This window comes from Tiliqua scincoides, chromosome 8, assembly GCF_035046505.1.
Source record: "Tiliqua scincoides isolate rTilSci1 chromosome 8, rTilSci1.hap2, whole genome shotgun sequence".
Lineage (NCBI taxonomy): Eukaryota > Metazoa > Chordata > Lepidosauria > Squamata > Scincidae > Tiliqua > Tiliqua scincoides.
The window spans coordinates 37,335,660-37,360,928 of record NC_089828.1 but is presented as its reverse complement, the minus strand read 5'-3'; the positions used below and the strand labels follow the sequence as shown (position 1 = coordinate 37,360,928).

General features: G+C 44.0%; 1 protein-coding gene across 1 annotated transcript; it reads left to right on the top strand.

The window, feature by feature from the left end:
• Positions 1–4,156: 4,156 nt before the first annotated feature.
• Positions 4,157–9,781, top strand: LOC136659034 (mast cell protease 1-like). The gene is made up of 5 exons (XM_066636047.1): positions 4,157–4,238; positions 6,467–6,614; positions 6,847–6,988; positions 7,934–8,188; positions 9,011–9,781. The coding sequence occupies exons 1-5, from the start codon at positions 4,160–4,162 to the stop codon at positions 9,140–9,142; spliced, it is 756 nt and encodes a 251-aa protein (XP_066492144.1). The 5' UTR covers positions 4,157–4,159; the 3' UTR covers positions 9,143–9,781.
• The last annotated feature ends 15,488 nt before the right edge of the window (positions 9,782–25,269 follow it).

Sequence of the window (25,269 nt, the reverse complement as noted above, 5' to 3'; positions counted from 1 at the left end):
AGCTGCAAGGCAGGCAATTATGTCATTTCTGTCATCTTTGCAGCCTGAGGTATTGCCCATTTTACTTTATTTTACATGAGTAAGATTGCACAGCAGCAAAGCAGTGCTCATAAAGAATTAAATTAAATAACAAATGCTGCATCACAAAGGGAGGCAAAAGCAACCAGTGGCATCGCTATGGGGTTGCGGGCCACACCGGGTGACGTGCAAGGGGGGGTGACGAGCACTGGGGTGATGATGTGCTAAAATATGCTAAAATATGTGCTAAAATATGGCTTTTCATGCCATATACTGTTGGATGTGGAATTCCCAGTGGAATGCAATGCAAAAAACCTGAGTGAAATAGCTCCTTTCCTTCAAATGTTATGGCCAAAAAACCGGAAAGAAAAAATGCATAGAGCCCTATGGAAAGTGAAACCAAGCTGTATCACGTGTTAGTCATGAGTAGGCGTACTTGCCATAGTCTATCGGAAAGGGCAGGCTGAGCGGAATCCAACAATATCAGAATGGTCCTGATCCAATGAATGCCTCTCCCCCCCCCACACACTTTTTAGACAAAAAAAGAGGCTTGAACTGGTAAGGGGAAAGTTTTCTATTTTGCACTTGTAAAGCCAGTTGGGTCTTTATCTTGATATGCTTGAAATAGAAGAACTTTAAACTGGGCACTGGGAAGGGCTGAAAATCTCACTGATTCTTTTTTTTTGGGGGGGGGGCTGTTATTGCATGCAGACTACAGAGAAAATTCACTTGGTGGAACAGGGCTGGCTCCCCCTGATTTAATTATTTCTTTTAATTTAATTATTTATAATTATTTATTTTAATTTGCTTGATGATGTCACTTCTGGCCATGACTTCACTTCCAGTGGGTCCTGGACAGATTGTCATTCTAAAAAGTGGGCCCTGGTGCTGAAAGTTTGAGAACTTCTGCAATAAGTAAGTTGACATGGGTGTGTGTGTGTGAGACTCTACAAGTTTTCAAAACCACTAAAATCAGAGTTTGGAGGAATAATACCATCACATTATATATCAACCAATGCATAATTTCATGCAGAATGCAATGAAACAAAGCACATTGAAATATCTGTGTTCTATCAAAAGGTACAGCCAAAAAACCAGTGGGGACGGGGCGATGGTACATCACCAAGCCCACCACCTGGGGTGTTGCCCTGTCCGCTGCATGGGATGAATCACAGGCCTCCCGCACCAGGTGACGTGCATCCTAGTGACGCCACTGAAAGCAACAGGAGTTGGGGAGGGCAGCAGCAGAGCTGCATGAGGAAGGAGGCAGGGAGGGAGAAGCACGACAGGCAGGAGGTGTTCTCTCTATGGACAAGGAGATGAATCCCATGCATTTCAGGCTACACACAGTTTTTGTGTCTCTGCTCTTTCTCTCATGCCTTCCTGGCTGTCACCACTGAGGTATTAAAAAACAAAGAGAAAAAGATAAATGACATTCAGCATTCACTTTTATGTCTATCTTCTGTGTGTGTATATGTGGCCCCAGCAAGAGGGCCATCAGTTTCATCACTGGATTGCACTTTGGCACTATCCAGAAGACAGGACAAACAACCAATCTTAATAAGGCTGAAACCACAGATGGTTGAATGGATGGAATTCAGCAAGAGATCAAATATTTTTGATCTGTTTTTTTGAAAATGGTTTTTTTGGGGAAAAGTTATTGGATTGATTAATAAAAGAGCAATTAGACAGGTACTTCAGCACTCTGGACAGATCCCAGGGAACAGATGACTTGTTCCAGGGAGTTCCCAGGTCCAAGGATGGTCTTATAATAATATTTTCTGGCTTTCTCAGGTCTCACTCTCTTCCTAAGGCATGGAAAATCTTAAAGACATACTGTAGTCTGCTGCCCAGAAGCCTCTTAGTTCTTGTTGAATGTTGCCTGATTAGCAGGAGCAGGACTGCAAAACTCTTGGTGATGAGTGTTATGTGGAAGAAAGAACTTGACTTGATGCCCTCCTAGCTGTTCATGTTAAACTTGGACTCAGGGATGAAGCTTGAAGAGAATGAGGTATTACTGACTCAAGAGGCATATTTACCAGTTCTGAGAGATGGTTAGAGAATAGTAAAGATATGAATCTAAATTTTCCAGAGCAGAACCAGATGACCAAGCCATCTCTAATCAATGCATCTAGAATATTAAAAGGTTTAATTTGTAATGGTTCTTTATGCACTTCTACATCATAGACATCATGCCTATCTTCTTACCTAACATCCCTTCCAAGTAATTGATATATCTACTAATATTGCTGTCTAGACCTGACGAGATGGTTGATAAAGTAGGAAGGGAAATCAAGCAGTCAAGTCATGTGGTTTCTAACTTGCACTAGCCAATCTATAGTATAAAGAAAGCCAAGAAGAGAACAAGCAGTACTTTGGTCTAATAGTTTGGTGGAGCATCCAGGAAAACCCCTGTGCACGGAAATGGAGCTGCGTCCGTGCCACTCCCTCTGAAATGCCTTCTTATCTACCCAGTTAGGATCTGGTGGTGAGAAGAAGATTCCACAGGCCTTGGTGCATGTTGCTGTTAAGGGTTGCTATGATAGTACATTATGAGCATATGATTAATTACATGTATGGAATCCTTCAACACAAGACTTGGTGATTGCTAATAGCTTAGTCTTTAAAAGAAATAATTAGACAAAATCCTAGGAAGACAGGTAGATAATTAAATGTATGACAAGTGAAATCAAACCCCAAAGAAAACCAAAAGTCCAGTTCTGTGACTTTCAAGCACCGCACACAGATTGTTGGAGAACAAGGAAGTAAGACTTTGCTCACAACCTTGCATAGTAGCTCTGAAAGTGCACAGACTTGTGTGTGTGTGTCTGTGTGTGTGTGTGTGTGTCTGTGTGTGTGTGTGTGTGTGTGTGTGTGTGTGTGTGAGGGGCCTTTGCAGTGCAGCAGTCCATGACAATGAGCCAAAAGTTTCACCAACTTTCTGACTGTAACAAGGACCGGAGGCAACCCTGATAGTGGCCTAAATGAAATAGCCAATGGGATCTTGGAGTTCTGGGTTCAAGTGGGGCCTTCATCACAATGGTGCAACAGGCATTTGTCACATACATAATTATTCCTCTGCACACTCTGAGCTACAATTGCTAAGTTTGTGGTGAATCAACTGTACCTTTTTTTGTTTTGGTTATTGTTCAAGCAGACATCACTGTTGTTCTAACAGTGCATTGCCATTCCCATTGCCCAAGGCTGCAGCAGCCCTGAAATGGAGATTGCTGCATCCCATGGGGCTGGGAAGCAGCATCAGGTCTCCTCAGGGTAAGGGAGCTTACACTCCAGGAGTATAAGGTGGCCCCGATGGGTCTCCTTGCTATTGAGCAGGTGCAGATTCAAGGAGACCCGTGTCTGGTCTCCTGGGATGGGAGGGGAGTTAGGATATGGCAGCAGGGCCCGCTGCCATCTCCACCCCCTCTTGTCCTCTTCCCACCCCGCTTACCCCCCAAACTGCCCTTGCCCTGGAATGCCTCCCCCATGCCCTGACTTACAATTCTGCCATCTGGTGCTCACCTGAAGTGCCGGATGGCGTTTGTCTGTCTTCTGCCCAGCGCTGGCCCAGCACGGGCTTGCACTGAGCCAGCAACCTTGTATTTGAAGTGCTGTGATGTAAGATCTGTTAGATGCCCCATTCATACAGGCATGACGTTTCTAGGAGTTGTAGTGATGATGGAGCCTATACATGTGATCTAGTACATACTTTCTACATATGATAAATTTAAGATGCATTTGTGGTCTCAACGTTAAATGTGGAAATTCTTAAATCCACTCTGGCTTTGGGACAGAACTGAAAGGCATTCCTAGTTCCACCAAGACTTTTTGGCACAGAATTGAGAGGTCCCAGTCATCCCTAATCAATGAACTCGGAATAGAAAGCAGCTTTCATTTCAGTGGCCCCTTGGTTGTTTTCTTTCTCCTCCTGCCTCTGTTGTCTCCTCCAGCAATGTCTTCTTTTCTAAAAAAAAATGAACCATTGTATTATCATTGCCTAAAACTGAAGAGATGGTAGATATGGGAGCAGAACAATCTAATGTTCATGTCATGTGGTTTCTAACTGATAGCTGGTCTATATAAACAGAGATGAAAGAAGAGAGTAAGTTCAAATAGTTTGGAGAAACACCCAGGGAAATTCATGTGGATGGAAATGGAGCAGCATCAGAGCCTTTGCTTTTTTCTGACTGCCCTCTTGTCCACGCAGGTGGGACCTGGTGGTGAGTAGCAGATTCCTCAGGCCTTGGTGAATATTGCTATTAAGAGTTGATGCACATTTTGATAATCGGGGAGGGGCTCCACATGGATGTCCTCTTCCCATGTGCCCACTCATTGGCTCACAAATGTGCCTGGCCAACCCCTGAAGCAGTGAGGGTCTCCTGCTCTTGCCGCTACTCCCCACCACCTGGTAAGCTAGGGCCCATGGGGATACTTATTAGGGAATTGTTGGGGCACAGCAGCAGTTTGTCTCTTCTCTCCTAGTGCAATTCTACTATTCTCAGATATTCAGTCTCATGTTGCTGCCCTGGGGATCTGGGACACCTAGGAATTGTTGTATAGTTCCAGGGAAAGAAATAGCAGCCACTGCTGCCTTTCCCCCTCTGCCTCCCGGTAAGCCCCTTCATGGGCCCTGACCCTCTGATTAACTTTACAGGAGGTCATGAAGAACAGCAGCAGAAAGACGGTACTTTTCTACCTTGTTGCCATTTTAGAAGTACTGCTGTCATTGCTTCCCTCCATTGCTCAATAAATCAGCCAAGGAGCTGGGATCAGAGCTGGTCCACCCATGAAAACAACTGAAGCAGTCAGTTGGTAACGGACTAGTTGGTGGCACTCACAAATGCCACAACCAAAAACACCCAGAATCTGATGCAAGGTACCCTGTTCTCTGGGGCTCTTCTTCAGGCTAGATGTTTTGCAAAGCTAAAAAGGGGACAGAAATTCAGTCATTCATAGCAGAAAGCAATCTAAACCAGGGAGGTCCTGACATGCAGCTCACTCTCCCAGCCAATACACTAGAGATCACCTTTGTTTGACAAGGGAATGTCTACAGATGCTGAAGTGGCAGGAAAGTGGAAAGCTAGGGAGAAGAGGCCACTGATGAAGTCCTTCTATACACTTTTCCTTATTCACACCAAGGGAGAGAAGGCAGTCTGGATTCCAGTGGCTATAGACAAACCAGGGGAGACCTGTTCAGAGTGGCTGTAGCTCAGTGGTAGAGCCCCCTGCTTACATTCAAGCAGAAATGTCCCTTGGGAGCATCTCCAGCTAGGGCTGGGAAAGATCCCTGCCTGAAACCCTGCCAGTCAGTAAAGACTGGGATTTCCAGACTTTTCAGTATGAGGGCCACATCATATATTTTAAACATTTTTGCTGGCTGGGAAAAATCAGTTTTATGATTGAATGAAATTTAAATGAATGAATAAGTTTTACTTGAATCATTTTTGTAATCAGCATGATATGATTCAGAACAAAAGAGAAATGTGGCAATTACAAAGAAACAATGCCATGCTTAAACAAAGTAATGGTGTATAATGAGTAAAAAAAAAGTTGCTGTGGGCCACATAAAATCTTGTGGTGGGCCAGATATTGCCCCCAGGTTCTAGTTTGGTGACCCCTGGTATAGACAATACTACTGAGAGAGACTGACTAATGGTCGGGCAAGCCCAGTCCTGAGCTGCCCAGTGCATGGGGCTGCTGCGGGGCCAAAAATGGCTGCTGTGGTATACTGTGCACACTGGGCAGCTGCCACAGGCTCCTCAGGAGAAGGGGACAACCGCAATGGGGCTACTTGATTCTGCAGCGGCTCTTTAGCCACTGCAAAATCAACATGACTAGTGTTAGGCTGCGAGACATGGGACTCTGGATTTGGTGCAGCTGAGGCCCACTAGTCCCGCCCCTCTCCGCCCTACCATGCTTACTCCCCACCCTCCGCTTGCCTTGGGACGCCTTCTCCCTGCCTACCCCATGCCCCGACTTACCTCTCCACCACCCAACACTTCGCACAGAGCATTGAGTGGCAGACTGTGAGCCCAGCACTGGAGCTGACCCAGTGCAGGCTTGTGCTGGGCTAGCTCCAGTAAGGCTCCCAAACATGCCTTATGGCATGTTTGCGACAGTGCGCGCCAGTGGTGAGCCAGTGTATGAAACTCTGGTTCAGGCCCTAACTCAGTAGAAGGCAGCTTCATATGTGTTTGCCCTCTGAGGTCACCTCTTCAACCAATCCTTCTCCTGATAAAGCACAGAGAACCTCCATGTGCAGAGTCTATCTTCAAATACAAATGCTGGGAACAGAGCTAGACTTTATACCTGGCTTGTGGGCTTGTCAGAGGCTCCCACAGTGTGATCCAATGTGATCCAGTGTGAAGTAGTCTGACTTGGAATGTAGGCAAGGCATGATCTATGATTTGAGAAGGAAAAGCACACCATCCAGTTCTACATCTTTCAGATACTCTGCGACATCAGATTGTTGGAGGCCATGAAGCCAGGCCACACTCACGACCTTACGCAGCGGCACTGAAAGTCAATGGAGGTTTTAACTGTGGGGGGTTCCTGGTGGCCCCCCAGTGGGTGATGACTGCAGCCCACTGTGAAGGGTGAGTAGTGAATGGATCAAGAGGTTCATGAGGTTCTAATAACTGCCTCTAAAAGGGAGGGGAAATATTCATGAGAAAAAGCATGCTGCACTACATGAATAACAGAGATCTAAGTGAAGCATGTATTACCCTTGTGCAAAAGGCACTTGGCACACACAACAATCTCTGCGTGTTCTGAACTGGAGATGATCAGCTTGTTAAAAATCAACTGTCTTTTTATCACTATTCCAAGAGACACCTTGGTCATTCTCGGAGCTCATGATTTGGATGCTGTAGAAGAAACCCAGCAAGTGTTGGCAGTTGAAAGTTACCATCCACATCCAGAGTATAAACTGCTTGGTGGCATACCGTACAATGATATCCTTCTGCTGAAGGTAAGAGGAAACAGAAAAGATGATTATTTGGTGCTTTTATTTTCCATTGCGTCCTCCAGTATGTGTTTTATGCAACCAAACCTCAGAATGTTCCAGAGCAGCATCATTTTAAAGAAATTCTGGAAAAAAAATATGTGGTGCAACTTACACCATCCTCTCTGCCTCTCAATTGTGATAGATCCTTCACCTCTGATGGATAACCACAGCAGAATCACCCACTATTACTGGAGGCTGTTGCATCTCCATAGGGCTTAACTATGGACTGTACTTCTAGTCCAGGGGTGCCCAAACCCCAGCCCAGGGCCCACTTGCGGACCTTGGGGACTCCCAAGCCGGCCCGTGAGGAGACCCCAGTCTCCAATGAGCCTCTGGCTCTCTGAAGACTTGCTGGAGCCCACAGTGGCCCGACGTAACTGCTCTCAGCATGCGGGCAACTGTTCGACCTCTTGTGTGAGCTGTGGGATGAGGGCTCCCTCCACTGCTTGTTGTTTCATGTCTGTGATGCAGCAACGGCAGTGAAGGAAAGGCCGGCCTTGCTTTGTGCCAGGCCTTTTATAGGCCATAAGCTATTGCAAGACCATCATTCATTCATGTAAGTTCCATCTCTAATATATTAATTTATGTAAATTTATTCAAAATTGAAATGTAAATTAATTCTTTTTTTCTCCTGGCCCCTGACAGTGTCAGAAAGATGATGTGGCCCTACTGCCAAAAAGTTTGGACACCCCTGGCCCTGTTCTAGTCAAAAGATATAACCAGATCAATGACTAATGCAGCAACACAGGGAGTGGATTCTTCTGAGGATGGGGAACTTTTTACTCTCATATATTTTCTAAGTACTATTATATTTTCTGCATGTATGAGTTAATCATGTCTCCAGTTTTAATTATGTTAAAAGATAGGACAATCTTCTAGAACCTTCTTCACCTTTTTCTTATATGAAAGTTGGAACGGGAAGCTGAGCTCAATCAGTACATCAAAATTATTCCTTTACCCAAGACTGACAATGACCTCCCTAAGAACACAAACTGTATTGTGGCTGGATGGGGTCGCATTGACGCAAGGCGGTATTCCACACCCAAACTTTTTGAGACCAACATCACCATCCCCGGCCGCAGGCGGTGCCACCAGTTCTTTCCAGAATTCTCAGACAAGATGATGTGTGCTGGCAGCCGCTCCAAGCTCTGTGATGTCAGTAATGTGAGTACCTCCATGTTGTTTTTCCCAGTGGAGAACTTACAATCCAATGGCTTTGCCAGGGAGGTTTCAAGATTTGCCTAAGAATTTTAAATCAATGCACACTGAGGGGCTCAAGGACATGAAAAATCTTCTGTGTATTTGGCTTTAGCAGTTTATGCCATGGAATTAGTTTAGTTTTGAAAGCTGTTTTCTAAAACTACCTTTGACTTCTTTGCTGTCTGTACACAGGAACCCTTTTTTATCTGAGGAAATGTTCCACCATGTGAATTGATCAAGCTTGCCTTCTAACGGAGATTAGGGCAGGTTTTTCCCCACAGTGTTCTCATTGTAATTACTGTTCCCATTGTAATTTCTGTTATGGGGGAAATGGCAGCCCCCATTGTCACAATTTCCCCTCCTCAATGTCCTGGAAAAATGATACATAATGGCCACCTGGACCAATCCTCCCTGGTAGGGGAATAATCAGTAGAGCAGTAATCAAGTGGGCCCTGGTAACTCCCCAATGGGGCTGTCTGCCAACATCAGACCTGAAATTAGGCTCATACAGAACATCCAGTCAAGCTTTATGAATCAGAAATTACTGGGGTGTGAGTTTGTGAGTGAGAAGGGCAACATCATTCCCAGTGGTCCCTATGGTACCCCCTACCCACCCCCTGATGGTGCATTGGATGCTACCACTGATACAGGGAATTCAGGTTTCTCTGTTGGACCCTCCGATGGTTGTGGGCTCTTGAACAATACCCTTTCTGGTCAATCCCTGTTGCCATTTCTGCACAACACCTTCCAAAATATTTCCCCTCTGTTCTTTTCTATTTTCCGCAGGGAGATTCAGGAAGTGCTATGGTGTGCAATGGGGTCGCCCATGGAATTGTTTCCTATGGCTTTCAAGTCCCACCATCAGCATATACCCGTGTCGCTGCCTTCCTTCCTTGGATCAAAGAGATTATGGGATGAGGAATGTCATGAAGAAAAATACCATCTGCTGTCATTCCCAGCTTTTCCTTGACTTGCCCCTGCTAGGGCCTGAAAGAATGTAGACAGCTAGAATATCTAAGTTGGTCTTTGGTCATGAGCCCTGGTTTGCAGTTTGTCCGAAAGGCATACATTCTATCATCAACCGCTGGGCCAGTCATCAGTCTTGCTCCTCTCACCATGCTATTTCAAATTTCTAAGTGTTACATCTACAGCTATTCATTTATACACATATCAGTATTTTTAGAAAATAGCCCTGAAAATATTTTTAAAATGAAGCTACTCCTCTGGGAATGGGAGAGAGAAGATGAACTAAAAGACACTAGCCAGCTAGTTCCTATTAAAAGTTCCTGCAGTGTCCCTATTAAACAGCAAAGGAGATCTATGCTGATCTGCAAATATTGTAATCTGTCCTTGCCTTGTTCCCAATTTTCCAGATGGCGATTGTTTATTAACAATAATTTGAAGAGCAAAATTTATCTGAGTATCTGAGAGGAAAATTTGCACATACTGAACTAGATATGAAAGCATATCAATTGTAGTTTTGCTCTACACACATCTCTCTCTGACCCTGCTAACACCCAATGCATCCCATTCATGAAATAAACAATACTCCCTGCATTTATATCTTCTTATTTTCTTCATGTTGCAGCACTGTTCCTCATGGTCTCTCATCATGCTGGGTTCATGTTTTCCACATCTGATAGTGGTGGGACACTCCCCCCCCCTTAAATTAGGCACAACCACATCCCAGGGCCTAATGGTGCTTGGAGCAGGCACTGCGATAACATGGTAACATGACCCCCATGCATTATCACGTCACCCTCCCATGCTGTACACTACACTCCTCCTACCAGAAGGGCTCTATTTCAGAGCCAATTGGACCTCAGGGAGGGCAAGTGGGCCAAACCACAGGGAACAATCAAACCCCCTGGAAGCCAGGATTCTCCTGAAGTGCCTTGGATGTGGGGTGCACTGCTGCTAATGCTCACCACCCAGGAAGTCTGTGCCTGGTGGCCAGGGTGCCCAGGGCCCAGTGGTGCCCAAGGCAACCTCAGATATGCCCCTGTTAAGACATACATATTCACTCCTGCACTTGAGAAATGTTCACTTTAGAGTTTGTAAGAATATGAATTAACAGTCCTCATTCATGTGTTTCTGTGAGACACTGTTTTAAGAATTTGCCATCTTCCACTCAGGCTGAACATAACTGCATTGGTAATTTGATGACATTGATGTACAGACTGCTTTCAAGGGGCCAAAATCGTCATTTTCGGATTCTGGCTGAAAACCAGAAGTGACATTTTCAGCTCTTAGAAGGCATTCTGAGTGCCAGGGAAGCTGTGGATGGCCTTTCCAGTGCTCAGAACACCTCCGAGGGAGAGGCACTAGGAGCTGGGGATGGCACCTCCAGGTGGGAGGGCAGTACCCCTGGAGATGCGGCCTCAGGCACTACAGAGTATAGGAATGCTGCTGCACAGACACAAGGATTTCCTGGCAACTGAATCCTATCCAGGAGTTGGAGTTACGAGAGGAGAAGTCACATTGTGGTAAAATGGTTGTTAATAGTGTGCACAATGTGTTGTAGGTGGCCATTCTGTATGTGCTGCTGCACGAGGCGGCAACTCCACATCTCTGCTGCACCCACCAGACTAGGTAAGGTAGCGGTAGGTAGGAGCAGGGTGTGAGGTGGACTGGGGGTGAAACTAGGCAGTGAGGTGGGAGGAAGGGAGTAGGGAGGCAGCAGAAGGGAGCAGATCTGGCAGAAATGTCACACACTGGATCCTAACCCCTCTGCTGAGGAGCTCTGCATTCCTCTTTTCTCCATGGACATACGCCATCAGAAGTAGTGGCAGATGTCCAAGAAGACTCATGGACAGTTCCAGGGCTTACTGGATGGTAAGTAAAAATAATTTTAAAAAAAAGTTAGGCAGGATGGGCAGTGGGTCTCCAGTTTTGTCGTTCATTCATTGCGGTCGTGGTCAATGAAATAGTTTAAGACCACTGACCTGAAAAACAACAGTTCAGGTGGAGAACCCCTTGCTTCATTCTGCAAGACTCTGCCTAGGCCATGGGGACCTGAACCATTTGCTTGTGCTAGGAGACTCAGCTCTCTTCCTCTCAGTAACAAGACAGGATGGTGAGAAGAGACAGGGGGGTGCTTCCTGCTTTTTTCTCTGAGGTCTTTGCAAAGCTGGTGTCCAGAGCCACTCCAGGACCTCATCAAGATGAGGTGGGGTGCTTAATGCTGCTCCCCACTAACTGATGATGCACCAGTCTCTCCTCCTCTCAGGGCCAGCCTGTCCATGAAGCAGCCTGAAAGGCTCGTGTTAAGCAGCAAAGTGGGAGAGAGCGGTGAACTGATTACATGTGCCCCCTCCCCACATATCCTGCATTTGCCTGCCATCCCTTGGCATGGCACCAACAAACTGGCCTAGACTGGCGCAGTGGCAGTCCCTTCCTTCTCCTACTGGCATTGGAGGAAGAAGGGAGGAAGTATCACCTGTGGTCTCCACACCTGCCCGGCTGCTTAGGAAAGCAGTCAAATGGACTGGAACAGGGAGAAGTGGAGCACCCTCCCCTGCCTCTTCCCTTCCCCCCCTTTCCTTCAGCTGCTCTCAGCACATCCTTCTTCCCTGTCTGTCCTGTTTCAAACCAACAGGAGGACTGGAGAATGGTGGGAGCCCTTCCTCAGCCACCTGGAGGGCAAGCACAGGAGGGTAATTTTTAATGTGTATGTTATATTCAAAAAATGACTCTCTTAAGCCTTTACAGCTTAACATATGTCCAATATGCACCCAAATAACCCAAACACATATGCTTACCCCCCCCCCCCGATATTTTATTTATTTATTTTTATTAAATATTTTATTTATTTATTATAGATACAGGTGAGGAAAATGGTTTAGACTTTGGGCAGGTACTACACAGGTTACACATAAAGATATGGCCCTAGATTACAACATGCATTATTCAAAAAAAGAAAAAGAAAAGCAATCAAACGACTGAAAAAACACAATAATCTTCAATACAAAAGCTATCGTATTTGCCATTATAAAAAAACACTCGATATTGTTTAACTAAAATTATCTATCCAATCATAAAAAGGCTTCCAATATTTTCTTACTCTACCTAAATCTCTCTTTCATTCTTTCTGTTAAAACTTCCATTTCTGCTATTTCATAAATTTTGTCTGTTAAATTTTCTCTAGCTGGCACATCTGTAGATTTCCAGTTTTGCGCAAACAGTATTCTTGCTGCTGTAACAATATGCACAGTAAGGTATTTTCTATATTGGTCTTTAATTTCTGATGTCACATTGAGGAGGAATATTTCTGGTTTGAATGGTAATACACAATTCAATATCTCTTGCAAAAATTTATGTATCATTTTCCAGTATTTCTTTGCTTTTTCACATGTCCACCACATATGATAAAAGGTTCCTTCAACCTCTTTACATTTCCAACACTTATTTGATGACCCAGAATACATTTTTGCTAATTTCTCTGGAGTTAAATACCATCTATAAAACATTTTATATAAATTCTCTTTAAAAGACACTAGTTATCTTAATATTTATATTCCAAATTTGTTTCCAGTCGTCCATCGATATATTATATCCAAAAATTTTTGCCCAGCACACCATTGCATCTTTAACTATTTCGTCCTCCGTTCTTATCTCCAGGAGAAAATAGTACATTTTTTTAATATATTTCCCCTCATCAATCAAAAATATTTTATCAAAACTTATATCTTCTTCATAAAAACCTATTTTTTGGTCTTCTCGTAATCTTGTTCTTATTTGCATTTCATTCCAGCAGTCCAATTTTATTCCTTTCTCTTCTAACTCAAACTTACTTCTTTAATATTCAGCAGATCGTTATATGATTTATTTTGGTCTTTTTAAATCCAGTTCGGATTAGTTGCTATTTCAAGCGGTTTTATCCATCTGGATAATTTAGCGTATATCTTGTATTTTATCTGTTCCCATATCCAAATTAAAGATCTTCTTAAAATATGTTGTCTAAAATATCCATGCTGTTTGACTTTATCATAAAACAGGAATGCATGCCAGCCTATTTGTAAATCATGTGCTTCTAAAATTAAAATTTTGGAATTTGGTATAAGTCCCCAATCTTTTATCCCCTTTAGGGCTACTGCTTGATAATATAATTCCCAGTCTGGTAACCCAAAACCTGCTCTTTTTATATCCTTTCTCTCCCCCCCCCCCCCATATTTTAACCTGGCCCCAAATGAACAGAACATTTCTTTGCAATTTTCAACCAAAAGCGCAAACCAACTGCTGGGGGCCCTACTGGAAAAAATAACAGTGCTGGTTAAACTGTAATTATTGACTGTTTAAGACTTGCAAAGTCTTATCAGTTATCTGCATGAGATCAGCACTGACAAGCATCTGAACAGTTCAACGCATCCCCTGCTAGGATCACACCATATGACTACTAACAGTATTACGTTTAAAGTTATGATCAGTAGGTGGAGGAGAGGAAAAATATCTTCTCCCCACTCCATAATTCCAGCATGGGAGCCATTAAATTAGGTTGGTTTGTGGTTCATCTGATGACCAATTAACACGCAGAATTATGAATATTCCTGCCACTGAAGCAGCCTATCTAAGGGCCACTTCAGCTGTGAATCACTGGTTCAGGGGGCATCTGATTGATCCAAAGCAGCCCTGTTTCCAAATGAAGGTTGCTCATCACATAGGAGCCATTAACAAATAAGAAGTGCTTTCAGTTGATAGCACCCCTCTGAGCAGGCATTTGCCTGCATACCTATTTTGTCCCTGGGGTAGTTAGAGGGGCTTGGGGTGCACTGGCCTGCAACTGGCTCTCACTTCATCCCATCTTGTCTTGAAAATGGCTTTGAACAGGGATTTTAGTTCTTGCTGCCACCAAGCAAAGTCAAAGGAAATCAGACAGAAGGAGGCTGCCTTGGGGAAAACCTCTGTCCAGAAGCCCTAAAATCTGGGGGGTTCTTCCTAAAAACTCGATAGTAATATAGGCTGGCATTCTGGGAAGACTGGGCAAATTGGTTTCCTCCCAGAGTGAACTGAAACCAGGAGAATGCAGTAGTAAAAAAAATTATTTAAAAGCTGCAAAACATATTAAAACAATGGAGGAAACAGAGGGGAAAATGTAAGGGGGGAAACCAATGCCTGGGTCATGTAAAAAGAGATGATTGTGGGAGAAAGCAAAGATTGCCCAGGATGTTAACATTCTAGCTAAAAATTAAGCACTAATATGATGTTGTGGATTGAGAGCAAGGCTACCTGTACATTTCTGTGGACCTCGGTTTAAAGTATGGCCACAATGTCAGGGCATGAGGCCAAGAGTTGAAAAAGAGATGCAGAAGGCGGAAAGGACTTGAAAATTGAATCCAGAAGCTACGGTGTAGCCATAGCTAGTTGTAAGGAGAGTTGCAGGGCAAGGAGACCAAAGCTGCTTTCTTGAGAAAAGAGAGACAATCAATCAATCAATTAGAACCTTCATTGGCATAATCAATTTACACCCAGAGCACAACATATGTTCTACAATTAGTTATCCCAATCCATTCCTATCATATGTTAAAATCAGATATCATAACAAAATTTCAACAATTGGGAACCACCGTTGAGGTGTGTCTCTTTATTATCAGCTTTATATACTTAGCCATCATCTCTGATAACCCCCTATCCACTCCACTAGAATATCTCAAGTTTTGACTAGGTCATTCCAGCCCGAACAGGTGTCCATGATTGGAGTAAGACAGCATGACCATAAGTCCTGATATAATGGGCAGTAAAATAGCATATGGAAGAGTGATCCCCCAACCCATAAGAGCAGAGTCTCTCCATAACAGTGATGCTCTGAATCTGCTAAACAACAATTCAGAGGGGATAACATTATTCCTAGCAAGGGTAAGCACCTTCGCTCTTGGGGATATTCCAAAAAATGTAGATATTCAGGCCTCCTGCCAAATGTGACTAAAGGCTGAAAACAAAGTGGGGAGCAAACCTTAGAAGCATTTCCATACAGGTCTTGCTGCTATATATCAAAGGTTTCAAAGGTTTTTAGAACTCTCAAGGTTCTAAAAGCCTGGTCTAAAGTCCATGCACAAATAGGGCAAGCCCTGGAGGAGGTACCGAGTCCAACAGAGACTCCAGAGCAGAGCCTGATCTCTCTGGAAGTGCACTCTCAATAAAAATCTGAAAACCCTAAGCTAAGTCAACATCTCCAGTCTCAACTGACCTGACTCAAGACAGAGAGTCACGTATGATACACATCCTGTGACACCAAGGATTTTACGAAGGAATGTCACCTGGACCCTCTCCACTGTTCAATTAAATGCTGACATCCACATGGAAATTCCACACAGAAGCTGTTTTTGCATGAAAGGCCAATGTGGAGCTGGAACGTAGGCATTGCTCTGGTTTAGTAAAAATGCTTGATGGCCTGTGCCATGACGTTGGCAGAGTTTTCCATAGCTTTACAGTGAGGGGACCATGAATGTTTAAAATGAAAATAGATGCCAAAATATTGAAACTACTTCACGTGTTCTATTTTGTTCCCATTAAAGGTCCAAGAGAATGGTTTCCAAGATTTTCCAAATACAACTATCTTTGATTTATCATAATTCAATTGCAGTTTGTTTTTGTTGAAAAAAATCTATACAACTAATTATCAAACGTTTTTAACTCATTCTCGTACCAGACAATAAGACCATGTCATCTATATATAAATGCAGTGGAACATGTAAGTTTCCTAATTTGGGACTATAGGCATCAACACATTTCAGCTGTAGAGCATGGTCACTTATAAAGAAATTAAACAGGGTAGGAGCGAGATGCAGCCTTGTTTAACTCCTTTGTTAATCAGGATTGACTCTGATAATTCACCTCTCTGAAACTAAAACTCTCATTTGATAGCTTGTGCCTCAACAAGATAAGGAGTTCTTTATCCATCCCAAGGTGAGAAAGTTTGTCCCACATAATGTCTCTACCTATGGTATCAAGGGCTGTTTTCAAATCCATGAAGGCCACAAACAAATGAACCTTAGGCTTCAGTATCTGTTTATTAATCAGATGGGAAAGGACCAGACAATGGTCTACTGTAGATTTGCCTTTCCTGAATCCCACTTGTTCTGTTCCCAAAATATTATTTCCATGGATCCTATTAGATAGGCTGTACATTAGATTCTTAGCATACTGTTTCCCACCACTGATAAAACTCAAATGGGTCTGTAACTGCCTGGAGATTTGTTACCACCCATTTTGTAAATTGGGACAATTAATGCCCATTGGGCCTAAGGCCCAATTTGTTGACCACTGTGAACATTTGAGAAAGGAGTGGAACCCACCACTCAGAATTTGCTTTCATCAGATCTGGTGAAAACACATCTGGACCAGATGCGTCCCCTGGTTTTAATTGGGCAATAAGATCCTTAATTTTGCCAGTTAAGGCCATTTGTGAAGATTGGTGTCAAGAATATCACCCAGGGCCAAGAGATCCTGGAATGGTCATTAAAAAATGACCAGACAATGCTGCTCCCAAATTTGCAAAAGGATTGCTGTGGGATCATACACACCCTTATGAAAGAAGTTTACTACCACATCCCAAAATTGCTTGTTATTTCTTGACCCAATGGCCTGAGATAAACACTTCCATTGTCCTTGACTCTTTTGTTTCTTCTTAATTGCTTCCATTAATTGTTGTTTCAAGATTGTTACTGGTCTGGAATCACCAATTGCCCCACTTCCCTGTACTCCTTATAGATCCTTTTTATGTCTGAATTGGAGCACAAGCAAACTTCACTGGTCAAAAATATGACCAGCCTTGAGTTGCCTTGGGGTCTGCTCTAGAGCAGCTATTATCACCTCAATAAGGCCATGTACAAATAGGATCAATTCACCTGGGTCAATTGCAGCTGATATTATAGGCCCCACAAGGGGCCTTGTGGGGCCTATTAGTTCCATTAGTTCCCTCTTAACTGAGTCCTGAAACTTTGACGTGCTTGAATTGTCCCATTTAATTTATGGCAAAGTTGTTAATGCTTGACCTACTGTCCCCAGTGCCTTCTGGGTCAAACAACCTGTGTAAAAATCAAAATGACAAATGAATGGCAGATGATCGCTGGCAGCCGGCTCCTCCATGTGGAACTCAATAAGATGTGACAATAAGGGGAGTGGGATCATTATGTAATCAATCACATTAGAAATTAATGAGGAGATATATGTGAAATCCCCCCCCTTCTCAAAATCTAATAGTCCATTTAGCCAGACACTATTCCTAAGTATACTTAAATTTGCTAAAGACAGGCTGCCGCATCTCTCAAAGGAGCATAGGTAGGGGAGGGAAGAGTCCCTGCGAACATCCAGAGCTTTATAAAAAATCACCTGTCCCTTGGCCAACCTATGCATTCAGGCCACCCCTAAAATCACAAGCGCCCAGGGTTGCCTATGCTCCAAATCCTCCAAGAATTGCCTCAGGTAACTCCATTGTTGATCCCTTTGAGCCTTATTAGGAACAACCGGGATATACACATTTACTACTATTAGTGCTAAATCAATTAATACCAATTTAATTGCCTGTATTTTGCAATAATTATCTACCATTACTACTAAATCTGAATTTAGATGCCTCAAGGTGTAGATGGCTAGCCTCACTAGGGACTTGTCCTTAGGGTTCTCTCTTTGAGCAGGGAGGGAGTAAGAGTTTTAAACCCCTGCAAGAAGACATATTCCTGGGCCCACATTTCCTGTACAACAGTGGTTCTCAAACTGTTGGGTCGCTTTCCCCATCCCTTTAATGAGTAAGGGGAGAAGCAGCGATGCGATCCCCAGGAAATAAGTGAGCAAAAGCACTTCCCCTTTGCATTGCAATCAGGAAGTGATTTGCACTCGCTTATTTTGCAACATTCCAAGCATCAGGGAACACTGAGGAAGGCTGCGTGGGGCTCCCCACACCTCCTGGAGCCTCCAGAAGCCCTAAATTGGTGAAAGTAAGTGAAAGCAACCCCTCACCCCTCACCCCCCCCCCTTAGCAATGTGATTCTGAGGATCTGTCGCTGCCCTTGCCCCTCCTCCACAAAGTCTTACTTAGGGAGTAAATCTCTCTAAAAGTTTGAGAACCACTGCTGTAGAAGAATTACATCATGAGCTTTAAGAAATCATTAAGCTTCCTCCTCCATTTGGCTACATTCCAAGAAAGTAGTTTGAATACATCATTGGTCTCTGGAACCCGGTGCAAAACCAATGTCATTCATTGGGCTGACCAAGTACTTCCTCCACTATGCCGACTGGTGGAGTGGTAGCCATTATTGGAGCAGTTAGTTCTGAGGGGGATGACACTGGAGTGGTTGAAGAACCCAAAGGCTCCCTGTGTTCCTCAGGCCTGTGTTACCACCTGCTTTACTTTTTGTGATTTGGGTGTAGGGGACTGTGAGGAAGGCAACATTTTCACATTATTGAATTCAGGTTTCAAGATTGAATCTGCAATGGGGGTAATCAAGGCTTGAGCTGGACATGCTCCCATGACTGTAAGCAGCTGAGATCTGACTTTTTCTAGGCTCAGAGCAACCTTCTGCTGTTCTTCTAGTCTAAGATTTTAAAAAGTTCAATAGGAAATGTTCCAGTGGCAAATTCAGCCTAGGTTGGGGGCCAAAGATCTTAGACCAGTCTTCCCAAATTGTGGGTCGGACATTGGAACCTACCTGTGAGTTACGAGCCTGTGTTTGGTGGTTTGCAAAAGGTTTTTGAAACAGTAAACAACAACAACTTTGCAAGTACTCTTGCCTGGTTTGCAGAACAGAATTACTGGAATACTGTCCTGTGGTATGAGGTAATCTTCATACCTCCAAATTAAAATGTCACATTTTCCCATTTCCTCTAGTAATTGTTGTGCCTGGATAATGTGTGTACCCTGTTTCAGCCTTTGTCTGGTCTTGAAGTCCCTTAAGTGTACATCTTGCTCTCCATTGAAGCCTTCTCGGTTCCTGGAATGACTAAAAAGTTTTGGGGAAACGTCCTTAAACTCCATTTTAGGGGGAGTCTAGCAAATGTCCAGGCGCACATACTATATGTAAGGTCTCTAGCAGCCTCAGGAGCATGGGAGCCCAATTATCAATTAATATTTTATTATTATTAATATATAAAAATTGTTTCTTTCTAGTTCTCTCCCTCTTTGGTCTAGTGCGCTGTGATAGATGGTTGTTCTAAAAAGTGAGTTCCAATGTGAAAACGTTTGGGGAAGCAGAAACCATTCTTCTGCTGGGAGTTTTCAGCCCCATTTTCCCTTCACCAGGGAGTGAATCCACCTCTTCAGGCAGAGGACTCCCTGCTCCTTTGTGAGGTTCTGCCTAAGCCAAAGAGAATGGCACAGTCAGGCCTCTTGTCCTCAGTAATCAAAGGGGATGGTGAGGAACGACAAAGGTGCACTTTTAAGTAATAAATGTAAAAATATGTAAAACTAATAAATTCAGTGGAACAACAGATTCAAAATAACCAGGTGCTAAGAGAAACCAAACTGAAGATTCACTTAGTACCAGTTCAACATTGATACTGATGATCCTCTCTCCTCAGGTGCCGACAACAGAAATCTACAGAATGTTTTACTGATCACAGTTGGTGCACATTACAAATCAGGTCTCTCAGTGACTTGTGATTCTGCTCAGGATCATGTTGACCCATCCTGTACATTTCCCTGTGGAAGATCAGGCACATGAGCACTTTCCAAATCCTCACTCCCCCCCCCCCCAGTGCACTTTGGTGTTTTGGTGTTTATTATATACCCCCTTATATTTTTGGCATGTGTAGTTTGGCTTATAGCAGTGGTTCCCAAACCGATGGATTGTGACCCAACAGCCAGGGAAGCACTTGTCCCTGTTCTTTAAAGGGGCAGGGAGGAGGGGAAAGGCAGCAACATGATCCCCAGGATCATGCTGCTGCTGGGGATGGGAGGGAGGTTTCTCCTTGATCTAGCATGAACCCAAGATTGCTTATCATAGACCCTATTAATGTACATGTGAAGTTGGGACTTTTCCCCCCAATGTGCAAAAAATGACTTCTCCTGGGTCATGTTAAGCCCTTTCTTTTTAACATATATCCTATACTACACACACATAGCCCAAATACAAATACCCATTCTCTCCCCATATTTTCACATGGCTCCAAAGAGAACAGAAAGTTTCTTTGTCATTTTGCCCATCAGCCCAAACCAACCATTGGGGCCCCCAGTGCCCACTAGGAAGGAATGAGAGTGCTGGTTAAACTGTAATTACTGGCTGTTTTAAGATTTGCAACGATTTATCATTATCTTCATCAGTACAACTCTGAGAAGCATCTGAACAAATAATCTCTACAGCCGCCCTAAGATATTTTTTATCTTAACAGCTAAGTCCATATGTTGCTAAGTTCACACCATGTTATCACTGCTAAACAGAATTATGTTTAAAATTATTACCAGTACGGAGCGAGATAAAAAAAAATCTCCCCTCTTCACAGTGGCGTCACTAAGATTTGCGTCACCAGGTGCGGGAGGCCTGCATGCAGTGGGCGGGGCAACACCCCAGGTGGTGGGCGTGGTGATGTACCGTTACCCCGCCCCACTGATTTTTTGGCTTTACCGTTTGATAGAACACAGATATTTCAATGTGGTTTGTTTCATTGCATTCTGCATGAAATTACGCATTGATTGATATATAACATGATGGTATTATTCCACCAAATTCTGATTTTAGTAATTATGAAAACTTGTAGAGTCTCACACCCCCCGTGTCAACTTACTAACACCTTATTGCAGCAGTTCTCAAACTTTTAGCACCAGGACCCACTTTTTAGAATGACAATATGTCCAGGACCCATTGTCATGGCCAGAAGAGACATCATCAAGCAAATTAAAATAAATAATTATAAATAATTAAATTAAAATAAAAGAAATAATTAAATCAGGGGGAGCCAGCCCTGTTCCACCAAGTGAATTTTCTCTGTAGTCTGCATGCAATAACACCCCCCCCCCCCAAAAAAAAAGAATCAGTAAGATTTTCAGCCCTTCCCAGTGCCCAGTTTAAAGTTCTTTTATTTCAAGCATATCAAGAGAAAGACCCAACTGGCTTTACAAGTGCAAAATAGAAAACCAGTTCAAACCCTTACCAGTTCAAGCCTCTTTTTTTGTTCTTTTTAGTGGGGGGGGGGAGAGAGAGAGGTTGCCTTCTGGAGCATTTGTTGTGCTCCAGTTCCATCGATCGGGTCCATTCTTGTGGCCTCACATTCCCCTTTGCCTGACCTGATCACAAGCCAAGGCACATCTGCCTACTTGTGAGTAAACGTGACCATGAGGCTGTTTCGCTTTCCACGGGGCTCAATACATTTGCAGCTGGGAGGGAGGGACCTCCTTCTTGGGTATTTTTTTGGGGCTGCATTCATTGCATAGGGACCATTCTGGTGTTGTTTGATTCCTCTCAGCCTGCCCTTTCTGATGGACTATGGAAAGTATACCTACTCGTGAATAAATGCGCAATTTCACTTTCACTTTTCAGCTCAGTTTCACTTTCCATAGGGCTCCACGCATTTTTTCTTTCTGTTTTTTTGACCATAACTTTTGAAGGAAAGGAGCTATTTCACTCTGTTTTCTTGCATTGCATTCCGTTGGGAATTCCACATCCAATGGTATATGGCATGACGGGGTTGCCCCTAAAGCTGTGGTTTTAGCGCATCACCCCCCCAGTGCATGTCACCCCCCTTATGCGTCACCCGGTGCAACCCGCACTCCCCACACCCCCTAGCGACGCCACTGCCTCTCCAAGAGCATGGGAGCCACTGAGGGCCCCGTCCTATCCAACTTTCCAGCACTGATGCAGCTGTGTCACGATGACTTGTGCTGCAACCTCTTGATGAGGTGGGCAGTCACAAAGGCCTCCTCAAGGTAAAGGAACATTTGTTCCTTTCTTTTGTGGTTGCATTGTGGCTGGAAAGTTGGATAGGACTGGGCCCTGAATTAAGTTGGTGTGTGGTTCATTTGACACCCAATTAACATATGGAATTATGAACGGTCCTTCCACTGAGGCAGACTATCTAAGGCCAATCACCACTTCAGGTGTGAATCACTGCTTCGGGGGAATGTGTTTGATTCAAAGTGGCCCCCATTCCCTGTGTATCCCAGTTCAAACCAAGCTTGCTCCTCATATGGGAGCTCCTAATAAATAAGAGGTGCTTCCAATAGAAGCTATAGCACACATTTGCCTGCATACCTACACTGGTAGTTAGACGTGCTAGGGTACCATGACCAGCTAGGAAACAGGCGCCAACTGACACCCATCTTGTCCTGAAAGTAGTCTTCTTGCTGCCACCACCCAAGGTCAAGGAAAATCAGACAGAAGGCCTGGGAAACCTTCTGCCCACAAATCCCTGGGGAGTCCCCTTAAATGCCAGACAGACCACAGGCTGGTGTTCTTGAAGATGAGGCAATCCGGTTCCCTCCAGAGTGAACTGAAATGAGGCTGGTAAAACCATAAAAATGCAGGAAGTTTATCAAACAAATGTGGAAGGTATCAAAACAATTGAGGGGGAAAATGCAAAGATAAAAAGCAAGGCACAGATAATCCAAACAAAGAAAAAGATGGAAGGAGGAATGCTGGCAAGAATGTTAACATACAAGTTGAATATTAACCTCCACTATCACTATCCTGGGTACTTTCCCTAGGCTAGTTCAGAAACTTTGGCCACAGTCCTAACCCACTTTCCAGCACTGACATAAGGGCAATGCAACTCTGAGGTAAGGGAACAAACATTACCCTACCTTGAGGAGACCTCCATGATTGCCCCCAACTGCAGGATGCAGTGCATGCCCCACTAGCACAGCTATGCCAGTGCTGAAAAGTTGGTTAGGATTGCGACCTTTGTCTGTGAACCAATACTTAGCAAGGTGATCAGCTGCTCCAAACACTGAGACATGGCAAAAGTGCAGAAGGGATGTGTGCAGATGTGCTTTCAGAACATGAGTAACATGCACACACAGAGGAGCACTATTGGTTGTGTTGTGGACAGAATGCAGTGGCCATTTCAGTGGTTCAGCATATAACAGAGGGTGGCAACAAAAAAGTGGAACAAGAAGAACTTTATTATGGAGATAATTTTACAATAACCAGGAGAGTGAATCAAAATAAAAAGCAATGTAATGTATTTACTTAGTCATTCACACAGGCTGGCACAGGGGGTGCTGGGCTGGGTAGCCTAGCAATTGGGCTGCCCAGCCAAGAAGGGCATTCTGGAGGTGGGGGGTGTATCGGGGGGGGGTGAAACGGCCCTGGACCTGGGATTGGACCTGGGAGGTGGGATGGAACTGGCTGCAGCAGTGCAGGTGCACACCCTTGCTCCAACCTTACATGGGCTGCTTGGACTTTTGCCAGCAATTTCACTGGTGCAGATCCAAGCAGCCCCATAGGGCTGGCTGGGGCATTACTAGGGGAAAGGAGAAAATATCCCCTTACCCCGAGTTGCCCTCCAGCCGCCTCCTAACCTCTGTTTGCTACAGTGCATGCCACTTTGGACTGCCCAGCAATTGGGCTGCCCAGTCTAGAAATATCCTGGTCTGAAAGCAAGGTGCAGAAGGCAGAAAGGGCTTGAAAAGTAAAACCAGAGAGTAGGCTGTAGCCATTGCTAATTGTAAGGAGGAAAGTAGATCATGGGAGCCTAAGCTGTGTTCTTGTGAGCGTTGGGAGGCAGCCCAGAAAAAGATAGCTGCAGCACTTCAGGCACAGGAAAAGTGCTGTAGCTGAAGTTTCTTAGTTGTGTTTGAAGAGGGAAGTGGGGGGAAAGGGCAAAAGCTTGGAAAGAGATCAGTTACCTGTCCTGGATTAAGGATGGCATGAGGACGTTTGACAGCAACAATGGGTCAAATGAATAAACACAGTGACAGCAAGGTGGACAACACCATGAGGGTTGTGTGACCCAACTTTTTATACCATGTATTCTCATAGGGATGTATGGGATCTTTTGTAAGATGAACTCTACAAGTGACCTTTTATGACTTGATGACCCTTGACTGCTAATCTCTGGCCTTAAGTGGGTATTTCAGTCTGTTTCTCACCTTTGCAAGGATGCAGCATCTCGCTCTGGAGGCCAGTTGCTCAATTGGCATGGACTCCTTGATTGAATTTGCCATAGTGAGGACAGGTAGGGGGTGGAGATTCTTCTTTAGTGTTGCCAACAACTTAATTTACTCCAAGTCAGGAAGCTCCCAAGAGGCAGCTTTCATTCACAGGTTCAAATGTGCTCTACAAACAAGGTGCAATAGCTCATGCAATTTTTCAAACAAGGAAAGCCAGATGAGGCTTCTCCCAAGTCAGCCTGCTGGTGTGGGGCTCAGAGTGGGGAAGATGGCTCCGAAAAGTACAAATGTGATCATGACCGGCCTTAGGAGCCGTGGGTCCAGTTGGAAACATTTTTTGCAGGGCCCCAGGTTCACAGCCAAGGTTTGTAGAACCTTAGAGATATAAATAACATTTATTAAAGACTGTATATCTATATGGTAGAATGGAAAGCAATCAAAATGTGCACTTAAAATGCACTTTAAAAGTGTATGCGAGTTAATGGACCAAATGGCTCTAAGCACATTTTAATATAAATTAGCATCCATGTAAGCCTACAAGGAAACAAATATAAAATTTGTAGATCACCTTTGAAAAATAGTTACAAAACCACTTTTGTTTCTTCTATTACTTTTACTTTTTGTGTAGAAAAAAATTCAAAAAGTAAATTACCCTACTGCAGGGCCCTTAGGTGCGAGGCCCAGTCAGAAGCAACTGGTTTAAAGCCAGCCTTGAGTGTGGCTTTTTTTGAAGCCTATTAGATGGGAGACCTCTTGCCATCAATCCAACTCCACCATCACTTTACTGGTCTGGTTTGTACTCTTCTAGCAGGCACTCAATAACACACACACACACACACACACACACACACACACACACACACACACACACGTGTAAATTCAAACATGTCACACAACATGTGTCTCTGAAGGAAAAAAGATAGATGGGCAACACCTCTGATAAGGTGACCATGCCCTGGTCCCCAAATTTTGAGCTGTCTATTAAGAGGGATGTTCTCTAAGGTGGCCT

Bases quoted from the DNA above. Each gene is read 5' to 3' on its own strand.
- LOC136659034 (XM_066636047.1), top strand. From the start codon at position 4,160: ATGTGGATGGAAATGGAGCAGCATCAGAGCCTTTGCTTTTTTCTGACT. The intron at 4,239-6,466 runs GTGAGTAGCAGA...TACATCTTTCAG, and splicing joins CACGCAGGTGGGACCTGGTG to ATACTCTGCGACATCAGATT. The intron at 6,615-6,846 runs GTGAGTAGTGAA...CACTATTCCAAG, and splicing joins ACTGCAGCCCACTGTGAAGG to AGACACCTTGGTCATTCTCG.